General features: G+C 39.6%; 1 protein-coding gene across 1 annotated transcript; it reads right to left on the bottom strand.

The window, feature by feature from the left end:
* Positions 1-804: 804 nt before the first annotated feature.
* LOC145459294 (protein disulfide isomerase CRELD1-like) lies at positions 805-13,203 on the bottom strand. The gene is made up of 5 exons (XM_080337941.1): positions 12,174-13,203; positions 10,497-10,605; positions 6,544-6,681; positions 5,757-5,873; positions 805-1,797 (listed from the first exon to the last, which is right to left on the bottom strand). Exons 2-5 carry the CDS (start codon positions 10,504-10,506, stop codon positions 1,682-1,684), a joined length of 381 nt encoding a protein of 126 aa, XP_080194067.1. The 5' UTR covers positions 10,507-10,605; positions 12,174-13,203; the 3' UTR covers positions 805-1,681.
* Positions 13,204-18,950: the final 5,747 nt, after the last annotated feature.

The raw sequence follows: 18,950 nt of genomic DNA, 5'->3' as shown, positions 1-18,950 counted from the left end.
CGATCTCGCTGCGAGTGCACAAGCGAAGCCGTATCTCCTAATTGCGAATATATAGTTGGACTCAATTTGAATAATATGTATATATAATTTTCAGAAGGGGGCTCACTGAATGCAAGAAATCTAGTGACAATGAATCATGCGAAGAACCGAGAAAAATTTCAAGTCAAATAAATCTGCTATGAAATATTCTACTTCATGGTCATATACGAAGATCTGGGATAAATGTGGCTGACCGCTGGATACGCCAATGCGTCAGAACTGTTGTTTTAGTCATCATCAAATTTCGCGGTCATGTTGATCAAATTTTGGTTGGCCTTGCAATTGTACCTGATGTCATGAATAATTTCGAGAATTACCTCACAGGCCACACCGAACCTTCTCGTGTGCCAAATTTGGCCTGAGTGTAACGGGCTGGCTGCAGCTGATCTGTCTAATAACACTGATTGGTGGTACAAAAATTATATTGAAAATTCTTTGAAAGCAAATGTTTTCATGATAGAGAAGTTGGAGTCGGAGTCGGAGTCGAAGTCATAGTCATTCTCACAAACTCCGACTCCGACTCCAGTCAGTATTTTCCCACCGACTCCGACTCCGACTCAAGCTATTATAGTTTTCACGACTCCGACTCCGACTCCATCAAGCGTAAATTACCCCGACTCCGACTCCGACTCCGACTCCACAGCCCTGGTTGTAATGTCCATTGTCAATGATGAATGAGATTACCCACCGCCCGCGGGGTGTTTTTGCCAATCCGAGTTTTCACCTGCAAATACTTCGCTTGTACCGGTTAGAAAAGAGCGAAAATTGTTGAGCATCGTTTATTAGGCAACTTGACAATTTCGGAGGTTGACAGTAAAATTTGAAATTCAAAGTTCTCAAACTCCCGTGCGGTCGCATCTACCAGTTGAAATCGAGGCCGATGGTGTGCAGCTTTTATTTAGGCAACCTAACAAGTTACTCATTGAATCCCCGGAATCCGGAAAAAAGCAATATCTGACAATCATTCTAGACTGGGGGGTGAGACAAGGTTTGTTGGTGGTATTCATTTTGTCGACTACTATGGTCTTTTACAACAGGACGATATTCTTCATTTTTATTCCGTAGCTGCCGACTTGTATCACGGCCCACTGCAAATTTATTTATAAGACGCCGCTTGTACGGATGAGATGACGAGGCGGAGTCTATAGCTAAACCTGCAACACTTAAGTAGGAATTCAAGAGTCGGGCTCTAACCCGCAACCCATTGGTGTTGGAGCTGTGGACCATAACACTACGATATCTCGCCACTGTCAAAAAGGTGGTAGAACCCACTGCATCCCTGGGAAGTTTTTGACTCGTTTCACCCATTTTAATGGATGTGATAGCAAAGTTTAGTGCCAGAAATTGTCGATGACTGATTCGCCTTCGGTGAAAATGTAGTCCAAACCTATTTTTCATCCATGTATGCGCGGTCCGGCGTGTGCGAGAATGTTTTCATGCGGGTGCAACTGGCATGATCTTAATTTCTTGGTGCAATGCCGATGGGTGGACGTGGACGTCTCCTGAAGTTTCGCTTCCTATCTAGCCTTCCGAAGGTACAAAACATTCCTACTTAATATTATACAGTATATAGTCTACTTCATGAAAATCCAGTATGCTTCGCTACAAATGAGGTATTGAATTCTTCATTCATTTAACCAATTTAGTGTTTTGATGACTTGTTTGAATATTCACAACGGAAGCTCCCTGGCGTGTTTCTGCACTTTTCTTTGTATCCACGACAGTCATGGTATCCAGGTGCTGAGCATTCATCGATATCTGTTTAGCAGAAAAGATTTTAACCCTCTGTGATATTCGCGATAGGAACGTGAGGAAAGCAATGTGAACCAAACATTTCCATAATCATGACGATGTTAATAGGTGGAACATAGTGATCAATGAAAGAAGTGGAACTCATAGAGTATAGACATAGGCGCGTCGCGCGAATGAGTGAATGCATTTATTCATTCTATCCAGGGTTGTAACCAAACGTCACTATTAAGGTTCCGGGTCACAAGTCAATCTCACTTTTATAGTTTTGTCTCGAGTCAAGTTGAGTCATTTTCAATTCACCACCGAGTCAGGTTCAAGTCACGGAGTATCAGTGTTGGGATCAAGTCACTACCTTCGAGTCACGACTGTCACGAGTCATTGCAGATTTTGACTCGAGTCAAGTCAAGTCATTAGATTTTCGAAGGTGACTCGAGTCAAGTCACAATTCAAGTCAAATTGAATTTTCGAAGGGCAAGTGATGATTTAAACTCATAACATTTTGCCAGCTGTGTGAAAGACAGATCATTTAGCCATTTATCTTGAATAAAATAACGAGTATAAAGTTAAATATACATGCAAAAAGGAGTTGTGTTGCACACGCACACGTAGAATTGCTAATAATATACGCGAGTAACTGTATATAGTTAAATGCTACAGTCTGTTATTATCAGCCAGAATAGAGGATAGAATACGAAGCCTCGAGAAGTTTAAACAAATTGATATGATATGGTACAATACGATACACATCCTTGAGAATATAAACGGATAAACTATATTCATTCGATTTAAATCATACAAGAGGGTTGATAAAGGTGAGCACTGCGCAATATAAGCCGTCTACGAAAAGGAGATACGTTGCTATTAATCTACTACTACTACTACTACTAAGCTATGATCAATGATCATTTCTTTTCCGGCCAATTTATTTGTGATGTAACAATGGAAGACCATAGGAACGTACAATTCGTGATGTAACAATGGAGGACCAGTGAAACGTACAATCAGTGAATGAATGGTTGCTCTTACCGGCGTGTCACCGGCGTATCGCGGACAATCCGAACATTTAATTGACACCATTTACTTATTGATGACTTGAAATTGACTCGTAAATTTTGCTCCGAGTCACGAGTCAATCCACATTTCTAAAGCGCCGAGTCAAGTCAAGTCATTTTTCCAAAGTGACTCGAGTCAAGTCAAGTCATGCGAAAAAGTTGACTCGGGTCTGACTCACACACTGCGGAGTATAGAGCATCGAGTCCAAGTCGTTGTGTTGACTGTTCTGTTCCAGGTTTATGTCATGTGAATAAGCCTACCACTTTTTACAACCCTGCTCGTTGATATCGAATTCTTCGCATTCATAATATACTATACTTTCCCTCACTTTTAACAGTTTCTGGTTGTATTTTCAAGTACCAGTACTGATAGACGAAATAATAATAAGGTGATAACTAGGGCGTTTTTTTTTTTTTTTTGACATGTCAAAATTTGTCAAAATTTTGTCAAAATTGTAGCGTTAGGTCAAAATTTGTCAAAATTATTCATCAAGTCAAAATTTTTTTGACGTCTGCATTTCGTTCGTATCGTAGATTTTGCACTGTCGGTGAACTTATCATTTGACATTTTACAGCTTGTAGCCTAATTTGTAAGCCTGCCGTTGTAAACGGCCAATTGTCTGCTCATTGTGAATCATAAACGCTCAAATAAAACGAGTATAGGTAAAAATGGTGTTATGGTCATCGTACCGCAATATCCTAACTGAAGAAAGACTTCTTGCGCATTGCATCATTTTTATATTAAGAAGCGCTTGATGAAAAATTGTGATGTAGACAACATTGTCAGAATAAGGCAAAACGGTGTGTCACCAGCAGTGTACGCACAACTCGAGTGTTGTCAGCCAACAACTGCTGCTGTTGAACGTCCTTGGCAAGCTTCTTAGTAAAGACATGCACTTTCTTTCTACCCAAGAATGTAGGAAAGTATCTCTCGTTGTACTACAAATTTTTTTAATTTTTTCTACCATAATACATATTATAACCACTGGAATTCTTCGTAGGGCCAGATTTCCTTAAAATATTGGTTTTTCCGTGTAAAATGTTGCATGTTTCTAAGCCAAAAACGTTTTTTCATGCCAAACTACTTCGTTAGGACAGAAATGACCAGAAATGAAGATAAGTGGTACAATTTTAACATTATGTGGGAAAACACCTAATTTGCATACGTTAAGTCAAAATTTGGTCAAAAGTCAGTTTGTTTAGGTCAAAAAAAGTCAAAATTTAAATTTTTTAGGTCAAAATTTTCCTTTTTTTTAGGTAAAAAAAACCGCCCTATATAGTGATAACTTTACTATTCTTTACAATTACAATTAAATGCCTGTCTTGGTAGACCTACTCTCGAGTCATGTGACTTAGTCCGAGTCATGCGCAATGACACGTAAACAAGTAGAGTCAATGCACAAATTGACTCGAATCGAGTCATTTTTCAATTTTAGGAAAATGACTCGAGTCACCAAAAAATCACGGCCCAAGTCTGAATTGGATCGAGTCATTACAACCCTGATTCTGCCCAATAATATCGGGAAAATTGATTCGAATTCGAATTTTTTAGATTTTTCGAAGATGGAAATATTTCTCTAGGCTTTTGGATACATCCTGTGCGGTGTCAACGTTTGATTTTTCAATATTTACCATGGCGCGCTATTTGTAGCTGGATGTATAACCAGGCTTGATTTTTCGTTGATTAAAATTATGTATCATTTATAATGGCGATTTTTTGACATGCCAAAATACGTCAAAACTTTGTCAAAATTGTAGAGATTGGTCGAAAAATTGTCCAATTGTTTACAAAGAAAACATTTTTTGCAACCTACATTTGTTTGTGCCGTAGATGTTTGCACTGTCAGTGAACTTATTTGATATTTTACAGCTTATAGCCTACTTTATGGGCCTACCGTTTTAGATGGTCCATTGTCTGCTCATGGTGAATCTTAAACGGTCAAATGAAAGAAATAGGTTGACATGGTGTTATGCAGAGGTGGTCAAAGTAGTCACCATCTCTACTCAAGTAGAAGCAGAAGTAACGCTGGAATTTCTACTCAAGTAAAAGTAGGAGTGGTGGTTCACAAGTAAGTAAGTAAGTAGGTATTCTACGCTTATTTTTGCCTAAGAAACTGAAAACTGTCAAGTAGAAGTAGAAGTAGTCTAAAATCATAACTACTTAAAAAGTAGTGTGAGTAGGCAAAATATACTCCAAGTACATCAAAAAGTACAAGTACTTCGTTACTGACCACCTCTGGTGTTATGCTCACCGTATACCGCAATATCCTATCTGTAGCAAGACTGCATGCCGGGCATTGGTTCTTATATCAAAAAGCGCATGACGAAAATTTTGTGATGCAGAGAACGTTGTCAGAATGAAGCAACACGGCGTGTCAACAGCAGTGTACGTACAACTTCAGTGTTGCCAACCAACAACTGCTGCTGCTGAACGTTCCTTTTCCATTTTTGGCAAGCTACTTAGTTAGGACAGACACTTTCTACCCGAGAACATAGGAAATTATCTTTCGTTGTACTACAACAAATTTTAATCATTTCTACCATAATGCGTGATGTAACTACTGGATTTCTTCATAGTTCCAGATTTCGTTAAAATAAAGTTTTCTCATGTAAAAGTTTGTCAGTTTTCGAGTCAAAAAGTGTTTTTCGGTCCAGAATACTTCGTTGTAGACTAAGAACAAACAGTTCCAACCAGAAATGAAGATGAGTAGTATAATTCGAGCATGATGTGTGAAAACATCTAATTTACATACATCAGGTCAAAATAAAGTTTTTTAGGGTCAAAAATGTCAAAATTTTGATTTTTAGGTCAAAATATTACGTTTTTTAGGTCAAAGAAAATCGCTCTTACCATTATATAAAATGAAAATATAATGTACTAACCCTGGGATTTCTAGATATCCATGTACTAACCTGTGCAGCTGCCGTTGTCGAACTGATATCCCGTTTTGCATTTACAACGAAATCCTCCTGCCACGTTGACACATTTTGCCTCTCCACATTGGTTTTCATCATAATCGCAGTCATAATCTGTAAACGAAGTCCAGTTTCAGTTTTCCAACTGAAACGAATTCGGTCGATATCTGTCTCTTTAGAACATAGGCAGCCGAATGTGGCCCGCGAGTATGCTTTTGAGTAGCCCGCGAGGTAATAATTCTCGAAATTTGTTATGATATAAAAAAAATAATTAGCCAGGTAATTTATTGTGACCTTTGCTAGACCAACCAAAAATTTGATTCGGCTGACCGCGAACTTTGGGATGTTGATGACTAAAAGTTCGTTCCGATGCATTTGCGTAGCCAGGGGCCATCCACATTTTCTTCGTACATGAACAATGCAAATAAAGTAGAATATTTCGAGTCAGATATATTTGACTCGATATTTTTCGTAGCACTTCGCGTGATTTATTGTCACTGTATTTCATCAATTCAAAGTTAATCAGGACCAATATATGGCTGGAAGAAGATGAAAACTTTACGAGACGTCAATTTTCTCAAAATTTGTAAAACGGAAATGAGTTACTTTGATTCCACTGCTACGATATACGTCCTATTTTTACCAATACCTAATTCGGTTCCCTCCTATCGGACGACAACAAAATAGGACATCAACATTCAAGTGTCTCGCGCAATATTTCGTAAATCTGATGTGACCCTTTGGCCGAAAAGGTTGGCCACCACTGCTTTGAATATAATTGTACCTCGGAAAGTATAGCGATCACATCTTGGATCTTCCGTAGCACGGCAATATTCATTGACCATTTGCTTAAACGTGGCTGCGCATTTTTCTTTGGATAACGACGGCTCGCAGTTGTCGATTGAGATGGTGTACTGGCGGTCTGAAGAGAGTTCGTATCAGGATTACTGTTTGGCGATTTAGTGATTCATCAGTGAGTGTAGTGCCAGGATGGAAAGCCACAGCGGAAAGGGGTATTAGAAATGGAGCAGCTTCAAACGAAGAAACCAGCTACTATACATCGCACTGTCCAAAATTCATACTTCGCTGGTGAGTAGATGACTTTTGCGGCAAGGTCACGCGGGTGATTATGATTACAGAAGTGTTCAAATTAGTCATCGGTGATATTCAGATAAGAGCCGAAGTAATTCTGTGAGTTTCTACTCCATTAAGCTACTGGTGGAACGTGCAATTTTCAGTAGGACGACATACAAAACTACTTGAAGTATCAGAATAAAACGAAGGGCCCGAATTGCTCAAGTTTATGTATCAGCTTCACTGCCCCGAAACCTTCAATATCATATTTACCTCGGTATCAAAAGTGCGACACACGCGCATCCACGTCGTCCAACTACCATACGGTAGACAAATAAGATCATCGCTCTATCAAATATGCCGGACCTGATTTGTGGAACAGTATCTCGCCGGCTATCCGACAATCATCGGGCATGTCAGTCCACATTTAAGTTTACCGGACCGCGACCTGACATATCGATCGCGCCTCCCGACACATGCCACCTTTTTTGTCACCTGTCCTTTTATATAATCTTTTTTTTACTTTTCATTCAGAGTATGCCTCATTTTTACATCGCCTATACGCCGCGTGCGTGTCTGATTTCGAACACTACTCCAAGTCGTTTCCACACCTTCCTATCTTTCATTGTATCGCAGTCTTGCGGTGCATTGAAATGATGAATTTTCTAGCAATAAATTGAATTGAATTGAAAAAGTATTTTGAAGAATGGTATGAGGTGAAGCGTCGCGGACTTTTGATATTCGGTCGCATAGGCCTACATCTTGCAAAACGTATCTTCGTGACCTAGCGCCACAGCTTTCCTGGTGGTATTTGTAACAGGCAGACTTGGTCAACTACAAAATTCTCAGCTTTTCTAAATTAGATTAGAACGAGAATTATAGCTGTACAGTATTTTTTTTTTCAAATTAGAATTGTGGCTACACAGCTGAATCTAAATTGATTAGTATTTGAATTATACAGCCTATACTGCTTTTTCCAGAATTACAGCCACACAGCATTTTCCAATTAGAGATTACAATTCTAATGACTGAATTCGCGATAACTTGGAAATTGGATCAAATTCGGTTATTATCAAATCAGAGTTCACTCTTATAAACATGAGAATGGCAACTGTCTGTACAGCCAGCTTGTCTCGTTTCTCACTAGTTGTCCTGTAGCCAGCACCGTAACAGCCGCACTCCAAACCCCCCAATTGGGGGGGCGAGATCGAAGGGGGCCCAAAATTATTTCGTGAATTAGCATAAATCATAGAGTATTTTTTGAAAATTTATGCAATTTCTTCAAATTCAAGTAGCCATTTATCTTTGTTATTGGGCATTCGGCCATTACCGCGCCACGACCCACCAAGACATACAATCAAGTTTTAGGCCATATAACATACGACTCCAAGAAGTGTGCCAGAACGATCGGCAGCGAGAAAACCTTGGCCGAAAAGGTCTATGCCTTTATGCTGACCGAAGACTTCGTTATATATACAAAATACATATAGGTTTAATTGTCCATAGGCGCCTAAATGACTGGCGCCGAATGTTCCTGTCTTTGCAATCTGAACCTCACAAGACAAATACCATCCCGCTGGGAAAAATTTAATGCCAGTGAAGAAATACCAATTTGAAATCGTGTGCGTCTCTTAGTTTAGAAGCCTACGTTTGAGCGATTCTATATTTTTTGATATAGCAGACTGGAATTCACGAAATATCATCATGTAACGAAGTCATATCAACGGGTCCGCCCGCTCGAAGATGTTTAATTATTATTTACGGGCCCTCCCGATTTCAAGACACTTCACTCAGCTCTACCGGTAAATCTAATTACGTGAGTAGAGAGGACAATATATTGATAGCATAATATATATGCAATCGCCGGTCTGATTGACCGATTTTATCATAAATTATCGAAAATTTTCGCGCCTCTCGCTGGCTCACAATACAGTACAGATGATTTCGTGACAAACGCGAACAACGTGATGGAGGGGTCGTTTCATCACCCTATGGTAGGGTTACCATACATCCTCTTTTAAGAGGATTTGTCCTCTTTTTTGACATTTTTTGAAAGTGTCCTCGGAGGACGCCCTTTTGTCCTCTTTTTTGAGATTTTGTCCTCTTTTTTTAAAATTTAGGTCAGATTTAGAGCAAATTGCGAGTAATTAGCCGTAAATTAGCACAGAAGTGACGCTCCGGCGGGTATTTCGGAGTGAAAAATTGTGATTTTAGCTGAAAGCGAAAAGTTGACCTTTTTTTTTAGTCATCCATCCAGCAATGTGGGGAGAAAAACGGTATTTTGAGCTCTGAGCGGAAAGATGACCTTTTTTTATTTTAGTCAACCGATCACAAAGTGGGAAAAATTCACCGGTTTTTGAGAATTCTTCTCCGGTTTTGCAAGTCTCACATTGCTGAAAAAGTGTCCTCTTTTTAGATTTCCCAAATATGGTAAGCCTACCCTATGGGAGCCCAAGACCCACATTTTTGGGGGCCTGACGAAGTGCTGTTTCGTTCTTGCCAACGGGTATACGCCCGAAGATGTTTAATTATTATTGAGTGGTCCTACCTTTTCAAACACACCTCACTCAGCTCTACCGGCAAATCCGATTACGTGAGCAGAGGGAAGATAAAAATTGATAACAATACAATTCCCGATCATACTGACCGATTCAATCATGAATTCTAGAAATTTCCCGCGCTTCACGCGCTTAGGCGACAAAAGCCGATTCACTAAACAAACTGCTAACGAATATGATAAACAGCGGTAAACAGGGTATCACCGAAGGGGGGTCTGGGGGGCGAAGCCCCCCAGAAGTGCGGTCTATAACCCTATGGAGGCCCAAGACCAAAGTTTTTGGGGGGCCTGACGAAGTGCTGTTACGGCCCTGCCTGTAGCTACTATCTTTTTAGATTAGTATTAAAATTTGGGCATGGAATCATTGAACAAATTAGATAAGAAGTAGATTACCGGCAATCCGCGCTAATTAGTCTAATTAGACAACTGGAGTTATCGAGTTGTCCAAGTCTGGTTACAGGCGCGTACGTAGAAATCTTTCTCAAATTTACACGGATCAGTTTTTCAGGGTCAAGTATTTGCTTATATGTTGACAATGCGTAGTTGAAACAAGGTCGGCGCCGGTCCGATCTGGGTTAGTAGAGCAGTTTTTGCGTCTCATAAACAATTAACTCTTCAGATCTACGCAGACGCAGATGCACACGCGGTGATCTGCTCTCGCTGTAAGTGACAGGCGAGAAAAGTGCGGCCTAAGAATTATAGGAAAGGCTGATTTGCCATTAGCAAATTCACAACCGATAGCCATATATTGATGATCCAATCAATTTGTCAGCAAGTTGCGTGGCGCGAGAATCGTGGAATGAGGATGAATGTTGCAGAAACGACTGGCATTGGATGAAGACGGCGCCTCAGCTCATAAATTACATGTATTGTTTGTATTTCTGAGAGTTAACCAATAACTTAGCGCTTTCAGCGTGTTCTATTATTATGGAGTAGATATTTTGCGGCATACCGACGCCACCTTTTCCACACAGGAAAATATTGCAAGCTTGTGTGGTTACAAATACGATAGGCTAAACAGCTGGTCATATCGAACCCACTCCAGCATATGATGTATCTTGCTTCGAGAAATAGTAATAAGGATGATATGACATAAATAAGTATACCTGCTGGCATCAGTGTTGAATCTATCTGATCCAAAAATGTTGCAGTACTTAATATGGTCAGAATTTCAAACGCAATTGAGAATCTCTCTTTGAACTACCCCATCTTAATCTAAAGAGTAAGTCGGATGTGTGATTCCGTTTAAGTACACTATATAGCACAAGGACGGGCAACATACGGCCCGCGAATGATTTTGACCGGCCTGCAGAGAGTTTCTGAAAGTATTGACAAATTTTATGCTTCGCAGACTGAATCCAAGTTTGCCATCCTGAGAAAGATGGACAATTAGACATGAAACTAGTAACTACTTGCTCTGTTCGGGTGTAGGCCTACATTGTACAATGTACTGTACATCATGTACAGTGTGTACATTTTTTCGATCATGAACAATTGAACATTAACGAGGGAGGGCTGTGTTCCAATATATCTGATGTTCACGTGCAATCTTTACTAAGGGTTTCTACATACGACATTCAGTCAGAGTTAAAAGAACTTGTTCACAACTCTGGCCGACCACAGATGTCTGATTGACTTCAACAGCTACTGTTAATAAATTCATTGAATAGACCTACTGTTTTTGGTCTCTATGATTTAAACTTTGAGTTTTACATTAAATACGATTTATTCCTTGTATATAGGTGGATAACTATACGCGATTAATGTATATATTCTGTAATCGGCCCGCCAAGTGCTTCATTTTCCCATATCCTGCCCGCCGACCGGAGAAGTTGCCCGCCTCTGCTATATCAGGCAGCTTATACGTGCGAGGTGCGACTCGCGACAGCCAAAGAAGAGAATGTGAACTGTGCAGTAGGGCTCTTCAAAAATAACTTTTTTTCTCAAATCGTACTGGCTACTTGATGAAATCGATAGGTTACCTAATTTAAGTCTACACACAAACTTTGGTTCAATTCCAGCCAGTAACCGCTTTGCTACAGGAGAAGAAAGTTTCTATTTATTATGTAAAAATAAATAATAAAAAATTTAAAAATTTTCTGTTCACCCCATGAAAGCGTTAGGCTGTCTATAGAAACGATGCTCACCAAATTTGGTTCAATTCCAACCAGTGACATCGGAGTTATTGCCGTCGAAAAATTTGGATTTGAATAAAATAGTATTTACGGTGACCGATTCTTTGTTTATTTATTATAGTTGTGCTCACCGTAAATACAATTTTATTCAAATCCAAATTTTCGACGGCAATAACTCCGCTTGCACTGGTTGGAATTGAACCAAATTTGGTGATCATCGTTTCTATAGACAGCCTAAGACTTTCATGGGGTGAACAGAAAATGTTCAAATTTTTTTTATTTTATATTTATATAATAAATAGAAACTTTCTTCTCCTGTAGCAATGCGGTTACTGGCTGGAATTGAACCAAATTTTGTGTGTAGGCTTAAATTAGGTAACAATTTTATCAAGTAGCCAGTACGATCTGAGAAAAAAGTCAATTTTGAAGAGCCCGACTGTGCAGTACTGTACGCTATATATCTAGTCACGAATTCCATTCGTGGTGGCTTATTGATCGCATAGTTGCAAAATGTTTTGTAACTTTTGAATTAACCCGGGATTTCATGTAATTTCAATTGTCTGTCATGTCCCTACTCCCCACCAATAACGCAATAAAATAGACCACATTGATTAAAAGTAACTATCTGGCTTCGATATCGACACACACCTTCTTTATATCCAGAAAAGTAACATTGGATTACAGGGACACAAACACTTTTCAATGAACAGCCTTCTAACGCCGTCCCTAAGCGCCCGTATAAACTGCTTTGTTGCCATTGATCTGCTATCAGCGAACTGAAAATATGTCATACCAAATGGTTGTATGGCAACCATTCACGGTGCTAGCTAAAAACTAAAACACGCGTGAACGAACAAGAATAGCGAAACACGAACCGTGGCCAATATTTAATCAATTATATAAAACTACTCTCATGTTAGCCAAGCAAAAGTGAATTAGACGAAGTGAATCAGAAATCTGTTGGAAAATCAAATTTACATCTGGTTCCAAATCATTAAACAAATAATATGACACATAAATCGACTAATATACAATCAACCGATATATTATCGTGGTCGTCAGCATAATCGTAATTTCCGAGAAAGGTGGGACAGGATTGTATATGTGTTCGGTCTTTTACTAGTAATCATTTCTTATCATCATCAGTTTAATGCGCCGCAACATTGCGATAGTATCAAAAGATAGGGAGGCGTAAAAGCAACCCGGAGAAGTCATCGACGCAGATTTACCAATACAAAAGCTGCATGAGAGACTATTAGCTATTAATGTTGCGCCTAAAATTTGTAATAGTACAAAGGTCGTAATTTACAGGTTCATGTGAGTAAACAGCGAGCCTATACTCGGCCTTACAGGCAATGATACATCCACGATATATATTCTAACGCAAGTAAATGATCAAAGCCTGTTTGCGGAACAGATGTCAACATAAACCTAGGAAAGATGGCGGCTCCAATGCATAGCAAAAAGCACTCGCTGATTACGAAATATGAACTTTGTCCATATCAAGTTAGGAGTGAGCAATATCTCGCGCGAATTTATTTAGTAGCTTGGAGTCATTCGAGTTTCCTTCCACTCTCTTCAAGTGGCAGTTATATGTATCAAAGGGCGATATAAAGGTTAGCCGTATTGACTATTGACAGTTGCGTATGATAGTTGCGTTGATTTCAGGGCACAACGATGGTGAGTTAACAATAACCAGTAGTAGTCTTTAGCATCTGATTGTGGATCGCCGCATAAGCTAATCAAAGCACTTATTCGAAATCGATTCGAACCATTTTCATGCCGTATCCTATGATTCGGACTAGACGTGTCAATCGAATCAACAGTTATGTTCACGTTTTGGGTAAGCTACATGGTGTTATGTCATTGGCCAAAGCCTATTTGAAAGACAGCCCCCAATAACTGTGTGATATGATAACTAACTTGAGTGAGGCAGGACGATCTCGTGCTCAGTAATACGTAGCAATTAACGCGCTCGTCCAATAATCATTGTCAATTATCAATGCTAATGCTTATGATGTTGTCGAGATCACATCTATATGTAGCATAGGGTTGTTCAGAATTGATCGACTTTCAAAATGTCGTGGTTTTCAGTCCGATTCCCATGCCTTATACCATAAAAACATATTCTAGGTACTTTTTTTCGTAATTCATCCCTTGCATCCGTGTGCACATTGAGCTCATTGTGCACATTAACCTCACTATAGAAAGTATTGTCAGTTCAGGACACCATTTTCATGTCCCACACTGCCTTAGAACTCCTCAAAACTGCCTAAGACTGATAGTCATTTTGTTGGATCACCTATCCTACACTCCTCAACCCTACCCGAGATTGCTCATCAGTTGCCGGGATCACCACGTGCAAGAATACAACTGTAAATGTATCATTCACTCACAGCCACATTACAAACATCACATTGTTCAAAGGAAACGAAACAAAAAGGCAAAGAAACAGATCAACTTGGCAAATTCTACTTAAATCAGGTCTGGATGAAATGGTTGCTTTAGAGAAATCGGCATATCTGTTCCCGTTTTCTTCCACGGCTTGTAAGAGGCTCGCTCGCTGTTCTTTGTCATCTGTTTTGAAAGCATCAAAGTCGGTATTCAATTTCACCAAACGCTCTGCTGCGACGTTCACTATTTCAACGCTACTCACAAATTCTTGAGCAGTCACGAAATGCGAATCAGTATGCCATTCCGAAACTGGAAGACTAAACCAATCATGTTCGACATGTATAGCATTGAATAGAAACCATGATTCCGGTTCAATTAAAGCAACCATACTCATTGACTCAGAGACAGAGTCAGAGATTAGACTCAGAGGTATAGCCTACCTCTGCGAAATTGTTCAAGGATTGGCATTTGCAGCAATTTAGCAGCCATCGCTTCCTTCACTTTGTCAGGAATCTTTGGTTTAGCCAAGCACATTGTTGATACCACCGTCTCCTCGGTGAGATGCCAATGATGTTCTCGCATCTTTTTATATACCACATCAGCAACTGTGAAATCGCACAATGAAAAGTCTGTCATGCCATGAAGGAATTTGAGATCAATATACTGTTCGTCACATGCATTACCAGTTTTCAACCAAGCTGGGACATAAAACAGGGAAACTTTCTAATGAACTCGTCAGAATAGCCCATTTGCTCTCTCCACATGAACATTTTGACAGTACAACACTTGACTCATCCATGCAGTGCTATTAGTAGCACCAGGCTTGCGAAAACGATTATCAATATATTGGGCAGCTACAATCGCCAAGGTGCCTGTTGCACATTCTCTGTAGTCATTTATTATCAAGACTTCTTTCTGCTTTCCATTATATGGATTCATCAGTGGAATTATTTCTTGCTTAGCTTCATCAGCTTTGATCGTCAACCAGCTGCATTCATCAAACTGAAGTGTTTTAGAGCTTCTTAATTGATCAATATCTTTCCACTTCTTGGAAGGTATTAAAATCTGTGTTTTCAGGGCCTGTGGTCGCAGATCCAAACACACTTCACTTCCAGACCTCCCCGGATGACTAGTTCATAAATATGATGGCGACAAGCAGAAGTAGTAAGTAGAAAACTTTCCTGTTTATCAATTCTTCAAGTAACAGAACCGCACCGTTATTTTTTCCATTGTTTGAGGGTGTTGTGTCAAACACAAGAGCTCTGACATTATTTGTTAAATTATGAAGTTCCAGCAGTTCAAATGACAGATCAGCCTGTACTTTTCCTGTAGCACTCTCCAGAGTTCGATTGCCAAGAAGTTTGCCTTTCTCAAATGCGTTGGAATACGCAGACTATGCCAGCACTGCCAAGGCCTGAAATTTCCCTCCGAAACGACTTCTAGTGAGCTTTGCATCCCAGTGCAATGCAATGTGCCAAGTTGATCTGTTTCTTTGCCTTTTTGTTTCGTTTCCTTTGAGCAATGTGATGTTTATAATGTGGCTGTGAGTGAATGATGCATTTACAGTTGTATTCTTGCACGTCGTGATCCCGGCAATTGATGAACAATCTCGGGTAGGGTTGAGGAGTGTAGGATAGGTGATCCAACAAAATGACTATCAGTCTTAGGCAGTTTTGAGGAGTTCTAAGGCAGTGTGGGACATGAAAATGGTGTCCTGAACTGACAATACTTTCTATAGTGAGGTTATGTAGCACTCCAACCGCAATAGCTACACAAAACCAGCTTATATATGACGTTTTACTAGCCTAGTCCGAATAGCGACACTCAAATTTTAGGGGAATCCCCTATTTTTAGCCGATATTCTTCCAGCTCAATGTGCACACGGATGCAAGGGATGAATTACGAAAAAAAGTACCTAGAATATGTTTTTATGGTATAAGGCATGGGAATCGGACTGAAAACCACGACATTTTGAAAGTCGATCAATTCTGAACAACCCTTAATTGTAGCATTTACTCCGAACGTGAATGATGCACGTGAAGGTGTGTTAACAAAAATCATAAAAGTTGAATCATAAAGTCATTTGGAATCGTGCAACTGATATCAATAATTAACTACTTCCTGGGCATTGCAATCAGTCGAATAAATAGCGTTAAGCTTCAGCTACCCTGACGCGTTAAAAAGACTGTTTCGTCTGCTCGAGAAAAAGTGACTGTGAATCTGATTGCGTCATTTATTTATTTCAATACTTTGTTGCGCCGATAGCAGACGATATATAAAAACGTATGACCTTGATCGCTTCCACACCCTATTTAACGCCCACTTGTATGAATACAACTTCATTAGTTATTTATTTTAGCAATATAAACTTCTCAATGTGCAAATCGATTTGCATTTCGTTATATATAGACCCATTGTGACATTCTGTCAATAGGGCATACAAATACATATCATACTAACAAGTGACGATTCGATTCGAGCAACATGTGAAGTATCCGATTTGAATCACTGTGTAATTCGATTTGTCCATCCCTGCTCTTGATTCTTGAATGTGCTACAGCGAATATAGGTGTGAAATGTAACCAATCCTTGCTAATATCACACCTTATCGCTATTTACTGCAGTGTTGTGTGTTGAATGTTGATATAATGAAATTAGTTCAGCCGCCGAACAGTTCTTGCTGGCATTGTGATGTGTGGTGTTGTTCACATTCTAGACACGTAATCCACTACCCTGCGTTCGTGGTGCGAAAACACCACTGCGACTGCGATACTATGAAAAGATGGGAAGGTGTCGAAACGACTTGGAGTAGTCTTTGGAATCAGATACCCATCTGGGACTAGGCGATGTAAAGAAGAGGCATGCATATTGCACATGCACATGCACACTGAATGAAAAATATAAAGAAGACAATATAATTACCTTTTACGTTATAGCCTACTTCCAATTTCAAAGTATTGTCTATGACAGACTTGTAACCTAGCAATCGAAGCTATTCTATTCAATCGAAGTTGATCATAAATCTACCGTCTCAGCAGTTAGGCCTATTCGGCGCCTAGTCATATCAATATTGAATATCTCAGCCAATACGAGTCGACCATTTTGGCCAACGTTGCATAGCTTGCAATCACTCTGGGAGCTCACTCGCGAAGTCATATATTGCTAGACATTTTATATAACTTGGTGTGTCATGGCAAGGAGATTGCTGGCGTGAAATGCTGGTCCCGTAGACTGCACAATGCACATCACCTCATTAAAGCATCCCAAACGGCCTGAAGCGATATAGCAGGAATATCAACTGTCTATTATTATTATTGCGAATACACTTTCTGTAAATTAGGGGCATTTTCGTTGTTATTTTTCGGGAGATGTACTAACTAAAAGGCAAAAGATCTAGTGTCACTAAATCGTCCGAAGCGCGAAGAAAAACTTCAACTCAAACAAATCTGCGACGAAATACGATACTTTATGAAAAATCCAAAAAGATTTACAAAAAATATGGGGGTGGCAATCACGGTGGCATGGCCCCTTTCGCTTCCCCTGGCTAATAAAATGCGTCGAAACTCTTTTATCAGTAGGGCCTTTAGGAATTGGAATCGACATCCCTAATAACTCGGTTGTGATAATCATATTGGTGGTTGACCAATGACCAATGACCATGCAAGTTCACAATAAATTACGTGGGCGTGGATAACTATTATTAGCAGCACGGTCATGCCGTTTCGTTGGAATTTTTCTCAGTCCCGAGTTCCAAACTCTACATATGCGTGCGCCGTGCAATCACTAATCATCATTCATGCGATGAGTAATCGACGTGTCGTAGCATCATACTGCATGGATTTATGAATTAGTGTAATAGTTTAATACAATACCATAGACATAGCCTAACGTAGAAGATGCGTTAGTTCAAGTAAAAATTGTTTTTGTTCCACGAAATGAATATCGGTGCTTGCTTGTATAATCTATTTGCTAAATTTCCAGAATGTTAGTTCAGTGAAACTTGAAGTGCAGGGTCGCTCCATACATAATATTTACATTATTCATAGTTTATACTATATGTACATTTGCCGAATGTACGATACATTGTACAGCGGGTAGGACGCTCTTCGTCATCGTTGGGCGGCGCGATATGTTTACCATACTGTTCTAGAGTCGCCGAAAAAGTCTTATTTTTCATTCCATACTTTTCCTCACAAGGAAGCGGAGATATCGTATAAAATGTTTGGGAAAACGTAGTGAGTAAATGTCTCTACGCCGTATCTGAATTATAGTCAGCTGCGTTATTTAATTTGGATAGGATTGATATTTCCGCAGTGGCCTGTATTATAGGTGAAGTGTTCAAGCAAAGATTCCAATTTCATGTGCTTATTGATTCATTGTAAATTCCAGACACCAGTCACCGTGTATCGGAAGTACGTCTGTCGCTGCTCCCGTTACAGGTTTCTCACGCACGATGGGTACATGAACTTGGAAACTTGGCTTGGAAAGGACGTAATAATTTTTCGTGGGATCATTGTTTTGTTATGGGACGTATATATAGCGAAGAAGCGGCCAGCTATTTAAAGCTAGCCATGATTGACAGCTTACGCAGCTCTAGTTTTGTGTCTCGTCCCTAGTCTATTATGTGCTTCGAAATTACCAACTATCACACGGCTACATAGAGAGAGATTCTTATTTATCAACTCTGCAATGTGCAGGCTACAAAACAAAAGACAATTCAGTGAAATGCTATATGATATGCCAGGTATATAGGGTGATGGAACTGGGTGCAATGTTATTATAACGTGTCAAGTATTTCAAGGAGTATAATTTCAGATCATCAATTTCATGATATCATTACATTCATTAATCATTACCATAACACTATTGCTGCCTTCACTGACGAATAACAGGCAACTTATTTAGTGCGGATGAGTACAGTGGCATAGGGGGGTGCCTTTATTTTGTACATGCAAGCTAATGAAAAGCTAATGCAGCTAATTAAGCTAAGGAAAAGCTAATTAAGCTAATGAAAGGCTAATTAAGCTAATG

This window comes from Botryllus schlosseri, chromosome 16, assembly GCF_051294905.1.
Source record: "Botryllus schlosseri isolate E-star chromosome 16, Bs_hap1, whole genome shotgun sequence".
NCBI lineage: Eukaryota > Metazoa > Chordata > Ascidiacea > Stolidobranchia > Styelidae > Botryllus > Botryllus schlosseri.
This window is presented reverse-complemented; position numbering and strand designations above follow the sequence as displayed.

Bases quoted from the DNA above. Each gene is read 5' to 3' on its own strand.
- LOC145459294 (XM_080337941.1), bottom strand. The intron at 5,874-6,543 runs GTACAATTATAT...CTTCGTTTACAG, and splicing joins TGATCGCTATACTTTCCGAG to ATTATGACTGCGATTATGAT. The intron at 1,798-5,756 runs GTTAGTACATGG...TCTGCTAAACAG, and splicing joins CGACAACGGCAGCTGCACAG to ATATCGATGAATGCTCAGCA.